At 67.1% G+C, this 8,238-nt stretch overlaps 3 protein-coding genes across 6 annotated transcripts; 1 reads left to right on the top strand and 2 right to left on the bottom strand.

Moving 5' to 3' along the window:
* Window positions 1-684: 684 nt before the first annotated feature.
* PROCA1 (protein interacting with cyclin A1) lies at window positions 685-3,128 on the bottom strand. The gene is made up of 4 exons (XM_041423053.1): window positions 2,413-3,128; window positions 1,535-1,667; window positions 1,316-1,450; window positions 685-1,238 (listed from the first exon to the last, which is right to left on the bottom strand). Exons 1-4 carry the CDS (start codon window positions 2,591-2,593, stop codon window positions 755-757), a joined length of 933 nt encoding a protein of 310 aa, XP_041278987.1. The 5' UTR covers window positions 2,594-3,128; the 3' UTR covers window positions 685-754.
* Window positions 3,129-3,817: 689 nt separating this feature from the next.
* LOC121345865 (adenine phosphoribosyltransferase-like) lies at window positions 3,818-5,227 on the top strand. 2 transcript variants are annotated; one of them, XM_041423136.1, is made up of 6 exons: window positions 3,818-3,884; window positions 4,002-4,142; window positions 4,276-4,369; window positions 4,453-4,599; window positions 4,684-4,779; window positions 4,853-5,227. In XM_041423136.1, the coding sequence occupies exons 2-6, from the start codon at window positions 4,020-4,022 to the stop codon at window positions 4,978-4,980; spliced, it is 588 nt and encodes a 195-aa protein (XP_041279070.1). In that variant the 5' UTR covers window positions 3,818-3,884; window positions 4,002-4,019; the 3' UTR covers window positions 4,981-5,227. The 2 variants fall into 2 exon arrangements, with proteins under 2 accessions (XP_041279070.1, XP_041279071.1); XM_041423137.1 differs by lacking the exon at window positions 4,684-4,779 and having other exon boundaries at window positions 4,853-5,120.
* Window positions 4,991-8,106, bottom strand: RAB34 (RAB34, member RAS oncogene family). 3 transcript variants are annotated; one of them, XM_041423132.1, is made up of 11 exons: window positions 8,039-8,095; window positions 7,264-7,362; window positions 7,090-7,181; window positions 6,694-6,759; window positions 6,442-6,543; window positions 6,306-6,370; window positions 6,169-6,220; window positions 5,953-6,034; window positions 5,783-5,873; window positions 5,590-5,696; window positions 4,991-5,500 (listed from the first exon to the last, which is right to left on the bottom strand). In XM_041423132.1, the coding sequence occupies exons 2-11, from the start codon at window positions 7,315-7,317 to the stop codon at window positions 4,991-4,993; spliced, it is 1,221 nt and encodes a 406-aa protein (XP_041279066.1). In that variant the 5' UTR covers window positions 7,318-7,362; window positions 8,039-8,095. The 3 variants fall into 3 exon arrangements, with proteins under 3 accessions (XP_041279066.1, XP_041279067.1, XP_041279069.1); XM_041423135.1 differs by having other exon boundaries at window positions 5,303-5,500; window positions 5,586-5,696; window positions 8,046-8,106; XM_041423133.1 differs by lacking the exon at window positions 8,039-8,095 and having other exon boundaries at window positions 7,264-8,008.
* Window positions 8,107-8,238: the final 132 nt, after the last annotated feature.

The raw sequence follows: 8,238 nt of genomic DNA, 5'->3' as shown, positions 1-8,238 counted from the left end.
GGCACTCCAGCTTTTTCTAAGGCTGGAATTTGGTGCTGCTGCAGGAAAATCTTTCCACCACCTCACCAGGACGCTGGGCTGAGCCATGCTCCACCCTTGAAAGCACTTTGGAGGAGTTGGTGGCCATGCCCTGTTCCTGCTCCTGGCTACAGGGCCCAGACAGGATCCCCACCCACCAGCAAGGGACACAGCTCTTCCCAGCTCTTCCCAGCAGCATCTGCCTTTGTCCCAGGGCTGGAAAAGTGTCTGTTGTCCCACTCTAAGGAGCTCTGCAGGCATTTGAGGAGCCTTCAGGGAGGGCCAAGCCCCTGTTCCTCCCAGAGGAAGGGAAAAGGAGTTGATGCTGGTGTGGGAGCATGGGAAAGGCAAGGCATTTAGAGGATGAGAGAGCTTGGGTGGTGCAATTCAGAGAACTCGCAGAGAAAATTACATGCCTGAGGAGCTGGAATTTAACCCTCTAGCAGGGCAGCTAAAACTGGGGCTCAGCCCTGCTGCCAGCATGTGGCCAAGAGCTGCATCCCCAGTGCCAGGACAATGACATGAACTGAGGGGGGCAGTGAGGAACAGCTCGAACCCCTGGATACCCACCCAGCTCTAGGTGTTCCCAGGGATCAGCCCTGGGATTTCCCCTGGATGCTGCCCCCAGTGCCATCCTTTCCCCCAGAGACAAAGCCAAGGATGCTTGAGCAGATGTAAATTTATTTCACAGCCAGGAGCCATGCAGGGCTCAGGGGGGGACTCAGAGCTGCAGCTCTCATGCAGGCTCGGCCTCAGTTTTACTTTTCAGCCTCTTCTTTCTGTTCCTCTCCTTCCTCCTCCTCTTCTCGCTGGTGGTGGGGACCGGGGAGGGAGTGGCTGGCACTGGCTCCCTGCCCACTCCCTCCCGTGCCGGGGCATCACTCAGGATGGTGTTGGATGCTTCCCCCAAGGATGGCAGCAGGGCCCGGGGATCAGCAGGGCCAGGATGGCTCCGTGCCCCCTTTTCAGAAGAGCCTTTCTTCTTCAAACCTTTCCCTTTTTTTTTCTTATCTTTCTTTCTCTTCCTCTCTTTCTTGCCTGCCTTGGGCGCTGTCCCGGTGCGATGATCCCCTGGGAGGGCTCCTCCTCCTGTGCTGCCCCACGGGGGGCTCAGGGGGACTCCCCTGGGCCTGGCTGCCCTGTCAATCAGCTCCCCCCCAAATTCATACAGCACTGGCTCTCGGGGCACCGCCACGGCCACCGTGTTGTACGCCTTACACCTGCCAAAATCGAGGAGGCACCACAGGGTGGGACAAGCCCGGGCAGGGGGCAGTCCCCAGGGCAGGGGGGCACTCACCAGACATAGAGATAAGGCTCCACACACTCCTCCCTGTAGGTGAACTCGAAGCAGGGCACCTGGATGACGTTGAAGAAGGCCTGGCCCACCACGCGCGACGCCGTGTCGTTCACCCGCCGCAGGCACTCCTTCAACCTGCCCGGGGCACGGCCGGGCTCAGGGGGATGCCACGCCCCGGGGGGATGCCGGGGAGCCCCGGGGCACTTTGGGGACGCTCACCTGTGGTCACAGTCGCAGTGGCTGATGGTGTGCCAGCGCAGGTTGCGGTAGCCGTAGCGGGCCGTGAAGGGGTGGATGACGTGCTGGCAGTGGTCGTGCTCCCGGCAGCACCGGTCCGTGTCCCGGTGCTCCCCTGCGGGGAAACGGGGGCTGCAGGCAGGGCTGGGGGGCCCGCGTGCAGGGCTGGGGTTGAGGTAGGCTAGGACTAGGGTCAGGGTTAGATTGGAGTGACACCGGTGCTCCCCTGCGGGGAAACGGGGGCTGCAGGCAGGGCTGGGGTTGAGCTAGGCTAGGACTAGGGTCAGGGTTGGATTGGAGTGACGCGTGTGTGGAATCACACTGGGATAGGTGAGGGTGGATGGGTTCAGCACTTGGGTGGGGACGAGGCTGGCACTGGGATGGGGCAATCCCACACTGGGGATCAGACTGGGCTAGACTGGGGTCCTGGAGCAGGGCCATGAGAGGGTTTCGGGATCAGGATAGCAACTGGGAGTGGAGCACTATTGGGGTGGGGACTGGAATGGCAGCAGGATGGACCGCAGAGTAGGCTGGGGACAGGGGGTGGATCAAGAGCGGGCCAGCACCAGAAAGAACTGTGATAGGGACTAGGCAGAGATGAACTGGGATTGGACTGGGACAGACCGGGATTCAACTAGCATGGGAACAGGGGCTGGAATAGACCAGTACTGGGATGCACTGGATTAGGATTGGTGGGGATTGACCCAACACTGGGTTGGGATGGAGCAGCATTGGATTGGGAATGGGATGGGATTTGAGGAACGGAATTGGAAGGGATGGAAAGGAGTGGGATGGGATGAGAAGGGATGGGATGAGATAGGATGGGAAGGTAGACGTAGCAGCATCCCTGCCGCCCTTACCCAGCTGCTCGTAGCTGTCCGCGTTGCTGCCCGCACCGCACCACAGCGTCCCGGGGTAGGTGAGCCCGCGGCGGGCGCGGGGCCGTCCCGGCGGGGCCGCTCCGGGGGCAGGTGGCAGCAGGAGCAGGAGGAAGAGGAGGAGGAGGAGGAGGAGGCGGCAGAGCAGCCCCGGGGCGCACATGGCACCGCGCCGCTCTCCGCCGTGGGGCCGCCTTATAGAGTGGCGCAGCCCGCCCACGCGGGGCGGCCCGGCACGGCTTGGCACGGCCCGGCACCGCGCCGAGGGTCCCGCAGAGCCGGGGTCCTGCCGCCGCTCCCGCAGCCGCGGCACGTCCCGCGCCGGCAGCCCGCGGGGAAGGGGTCACCCCTCCCGGTGGGACCGGCCCCGTTGCTGTGGCAGCCGGTGGGGTGATGTGCCGGGACCGGTAACGAGCCGGCCCCAAACCCCCGCCCCGTGACGCGCCGGGCCCGCACAGCCCCCGGCCCCGGAGCGGCCCCCGACGGGAGAACGATGCTCCCTGCATCCCTGTGGATGGATGCCCTGTGCAGCCCCGCATCCCAGCCCTCAGATGCTCCCTGCATCCCTGTGGATGGATGCCCTGTGCAGCCCCGCATCCCAGCCCTCAGATGCTCCCTGCATCCCTGTGGATGGATGCCCTGTGCAGCCCCGCATCCCAGCCCTCAGATGCTCCCTGCATCCCTGTGGATGGATGCCCTGTGCAGCCCCGCATCCCAGCCCGCAGATGCTCCCTGCATCCCCCTGTCCCTTCCTGCGGTGCTCCCCACATCTGCACACCCCACCCCATGGGTGCGTGCTCCATCCCCGTGTCCCACCCCAGGGATGCTCCCTGTGGCCCTGCATCCCCTTCCTCCCGTGGATGTGCCTTTCACAGGACAGCCCAGAGCTCGGTGCCCAGCCGGGCTGGCCGCCCACACCGGCACTCCCAGAGCGCTGCCAGGGCTGTCCCTCCTGGCCAGCTCCTGCCCGTGGAGCCCATTGGCAGTCAGGACACAGCCCTGGCTCGCTGGGATGCAGCGGCAGCCAGCTCTCAGCAGGGCAGGACAGTGCCTGGACACCCCAACGGGGACGTGCGTGGCCTCAAAAAATCCCTGCGCTGCCCAAGACCACCCAAAGCTGCAGGACATCCCCCTGAGCAGCACCCTGGCTGGCTGACCCCGGCGTCACAGGGTGCCACCCCACCGTGCCACCCACACTGGCACAGGCAGCTGGTGCTGGGGACACCCACGTGGGGTGCAAATGTTGCTTCCCACCACAGCGCTGCCTGGCTGGGGCAGCAGAGCCCTGGGGACGTCGGTGGCCCATGGGAAGGGTTCCTGCCTGGCACTGTCCCCGTGTCCAGCTGGCTGAGGGCTCTGGCCCGGTGCCACAGGGGCTGCCCCTGCTCAGCTGTCGCTGTCTGTGACGCTCCTGTGACGGTCCTGCTCGGCTCAGCCCTGCCACCAGCACCCAGGTATGGAGCCAGAACGGGAACCCTGGGCCCTAGGGTGCCACGTGTGGGTGTGGGTGGGAGGCCCCAGGCCGTGGGGAGGCTGGAGGTGGGGAAGTCTCACCCCCCCTTCCTGCTCAGTGCTTGCAGTCCCCACACATGGACCTGTGCCATGTCCCTGCCACCCGGGAGAAGGGCTGGTACCTGGCACTGATGGCCCCCAACGTCAAAGGTCCCAACTATGCCTGGCTGGACCCCTCCCGGCTCTACTGCCACCCGCAAGTACCCAGTGCCCGGGGTGGATGGCACCCCCGGGGTGCCAGGGAGGGCTGCATCTCCACGGGGCTGCTGGGGCACCCAGCTGTGGGTGCCCATGGTGGGCTGCGGGCACCCAGCCCCTCCACTGTCCCCCCAGGGCTTGCAGGACTGCGTGGCCGACCTGCTGCAGCCCTTCCAGGGAGACGCCATCGACATGGTGGCCGGCATCGACGCCATGGGCTTCATCCTGGGTGAGCAGGGCACAGGTCCCACACGAGTGCAGGGTCTCTGTCCCTTGTCCTGGGGGTCCTGACAGTGCCGTGCCCACCTGCAGGCGCCGCAGCCGCTGCCACCCTGCGGAAAGGCTTCCTGGCCATCCGCAAGGCCGGGCACCTGTGCGTGCCGACGGAGGCGCAGCCCTACAGCGACTACTCGGGCCGCCAGAAGCTGATGGAGCTGCGCACCGACGCCATCTCGCCCGGTGAGCCAGCGGGGCGCGCTCCCTTCGGGGGGCGGCGGTGCGGGCACGGGGCACTCATCCGCAGCCTCTCCCCGCCCGCCGCAGGTCTGCGCATCCTCCTGGTGGACCAGTGGGTTGAAACTGGGGGCACCATGAGAGCGGCCATCGAGCTGGTGGAGCGGCTGGGGGGGGTCGTGGCAGGTAGGAGAGGGCACCCCAGTGTGGGACCACCACTCCCGTGGGCCGTGCTGAGCCCCCCGGTGTGTCCCCACAGGTGTCGCTGCCATCTGCATGGAGAGCAGCGAGGGAGGGAAGTGGATCCAGGAGCGCTACAAGTGCTCCCACTGTGTCCCCCCCCGCCTGCAGCCCCGCTTCGACCAGCACCAGTTTGGCTGGGACTGATGTGGGAGTGTCACCTCGTGTGTCCCCTGCAGCCCCCCGAGTGACACAGGGCTGCTGGCTCTGCAGGACAGGGATGATCCTCGGTGGAAAAGGAACTCGTCCTCAGTGGCAGCCACCCATTCTCCTGCTTGCCTGTGAGCCTGGGGGCTGCACCCAGTGACAGGGAGACCCACAGCCAGCCCCAGCCCCCTACCCCCAGCCCCACGTCTTTCTTACAAAGCATAAAAAATATTTTATTAAGACAAAAGGGAGCCTGAGGACATCTCCCCCTGCGAGCAGTACCTGGGTTTGCATAGCTGCAGGAGCCACACGAGTGCTCCTGCTCGCCCCAGCCAGGGGTGCCCAGGCAGGCCAGGGGCCGGGGGGGCTGGGGGTGGCAGGGACGTCTCCTCGGGGCCGGCCGGGGTCGCCCCTCTTTGGTCCAGAGCACGGGGGGGGGCTGGGGCTGCCCCTCACTGGCAGCACTTGGGTTTCTTGCGGGGCGCTGACAGGTACAGGTCGCTCTCCTTGCTGCTGATCCCTGAGGGACAGAAAAGCAGCGGGGGTGGGCGGGTGGGTGGCGGGACAAGGGAGACCCCCGGGCAGGGCTGGCCAGGGCTACTCACGCACGGTGTCGCCGATCCTGCGGGCGCTGCTGCCGCGCTCCAGCTCGCCCAGCACGCTGCTCTCGAAGGTCAGTGCCGCCACTCGGAAGAAGAAATCCCGCACGTTCTCCCCTGCCCCGCGGGAAGAGACCCCTCCTGAGTGCCCCCTGAGCTGGCTGACGCTGGGATCTGCAGCCCCCCACCCAGCTGGGACTCACCAGTGAGCGAGGAGACAGCCCAGTACTCTGCCTGCATCTCCTGGGCCACCTTGAGAGCGTCCTTCTCCATCAGGCTGTACTGTGCTGGGGTCTGCCAATGGAGCCGGCCATGGGTGGGTGACAGGGACAGCCAGGGCACAGTTTGCCCACAGGGTGGGGGTCACACTCACGCTCAGATCCTTCTTGGAGCCCACCAGGAAGAGGATCACGTTGGATGGGTCGTTCTCCTTCAGGGCGTCAGCCAGCCACTGCCTGTGGGAGCCACTGTCACCAGCTGCTGGCCGAGCGCTGCTCACACACCACGCCAGCCCCACAACCCCTCTCTGTCCAGCCCTTGAGGCCCCCACTGCCACCCCTGGCCCCACCCCGGGCCATGTGTCACCCACCGTGTGTGCTCCAGGGACCCCACGTCGTTGACATCGAAGACAATCACGATGGCTGGAGGAAGAAGGAGGCTGAGATGGGGACAGGGACAGGGACAGGGCCAGCGGGGTGGGCAGCTGGGCTGCAGAGGGGAGCTCACCCTGTGCTCCCCGGTAGTAGGTGGAGGCGATGCACTTGAAACGCTCCTGGCCGGCCGTGTCCCACCTGGGGGGGCGTGGGAGGTGAGGAGGGGGGCTTTGCAGGGCTGTGTGGGGAGGGGGCTGGCGAACACTCACAGCTGCAGGCTGAAGGGCACCCCCAGCACCTCGAACCGCTCCATCTCGAAATCCACCCCGATGGTCGCCTTGTAGTTCTTATCAAAAGTGTCCTTGCAGAACCTGGGGGGGAGTCAGGGGGGTATCAAGCTATCAACATCCCCTGAGCCCCTCATCCCAACCCCGTGGGGGCTCGGTGCCCCCTCCCCGGGGCCCCTGTGGGGTCACTCCCAACTCTGCATCCCACTCCGAGCCTCCCGGGGCTCCCGTTACCGGTTGATCAGGCACGTCTTCCCCACCGACAGGTCGCCCACCACGATAATCTTGGAGATCTTGAACCTGCAGCGAGGGGCAGGCGCGGCTCAGCAGGGTGGGGGCACCCCCGGCCGTCCCGGGGGGGGCAGAGGGGCTCCCGGGCAGGGCGGCCATCCCCGCACGGCCCCTCGTGTGCCCTGCCGCGGCTCCCCCCGGACCCCCGCGCTCTCCCCGTGTTCCCCCCGTGTCCCCCCGGTGTCCCCCCCGCTCCGCATTCCAGCGCCGTGACGCAGGGCTCGGCACCGGCAGCGCCGGCGGCCACGCGGCGCCCACGCCGGGGACCCCCACCCGCGGCTGGGGACCCTTGTCACCCCCAGCCCGGCCCTTTGTCACCCCCAAAGAGGCGGCACTGACCCCACGGTGCCCGTCCGCTGCTCCCGGCAGGCGCTGGCCACGCCGGGGTGGAAGGCGGGGCGGGTGTGCAGGGCGGCCTCCTTCCGAAAACACTGAGAGGGGACAAAGGGGGACACGGCGGTGACCGCGGGGCTCGGCGGGCTCAGCCCCGCGCTGGCGTGTCCCCCTGCTCACCGCGGGCAGGTCGGCGATGACCCTGTCCCTGCGGACCGGAGCCAGCACGTTCATGGTCCGGGGGTGGCAGCGGGGACGGGGTGACGGTCACCGCGAGCTCTGGGGACACAGAGAGCGAGGAGCGGCGATGTCCCCGTGTCACTGCTGTCCCCGTGTCACTGCTGTCCCCGTGTCACTGGTGTCCCCACGAACAGCGTTTTGGATCGTGGCTGTCCCCGTGTCCCCAGGTGGGGCTGTCCCCTCATCCCAAGTCTCCGCTTTCCCAGGACATGGTTGTCCCCGTGTCCTGGCTCCCCACGACACCAAGGATGGCTGCCACCACATCCCTGCCACCTCGAGCTCCCTGCCCGTGGCTGGCCTCACAGCCCGTGTCCCAGCTGTCCCCGTGTCCCAGCCATCCCCACATCCCGAGTGTGCCATCCCCGGGGTGTCACCGTCCCCCTGTCCCCAGGCGTGGCTGTCGCACAGCCCGGCACACAGCTGTCCCCGTGTCCCGCCACCCTCACATTCCCGCACCACTGTCCCCACCATCCATCCATCCCCGTGTCCCAGCTGTCCCCACGGTGTCGCTGTCCCTGCCCCGCAGTCTGTCTGTCCCCAAGTGCCACCCACCCCCATCTCCGTGTCCCACCGGTCCCCGCGTGTCCCCCCCACGTCCCGTGCCCGCCGTGCACGGACCCCGCCGTCCCCTCGCCCCATCCCAGTCCAACATCAAGCTCTCCCCGCCTCGTCCCTGTCCCCACAGCGAGGGAATGAAGCGGGGTGTCCCCGTTACCGCCAACCTCCCAGCGCCGGTAGCGGTGCTCGGTGCTTCACGCCCAGTCCCGGAGTAACCGGCGTCCTGGCCCCTCCCACGCCCCCGAACGGGGGCGTGGGAGGGGCCAGGACGCCGGTTACTCCGGGACTGGGCCATTGCGCTGCTACCACCGCGACGGGACCCCGGTAATCGCCCGCCACCCCGGGGCTCACCCCGGT

The sequence above is a fragment of the Onychostruthus taczanowskii genome, unplaced genomic scaffold (assembly GCF_017590055.1).
Source record: "Onychostruthus taczanowskii isolate IOZ18803 unplaced genomic scaffold, ASM1759005v1 scaffold75, whole genome shotgun sequence".
NCBI classification, from domain to species: Eukaryota; Metazoa; Chordata; class Aves; order Passeriformes; family Passeridae; genus Onychostruthus; species Onychostruthus taczanowskii.
The sequence above is the reverse complement of the archived record's forward strand: the minus strand, read 5'-3'. Positions and strand labels throughout refer to the sequence as shown.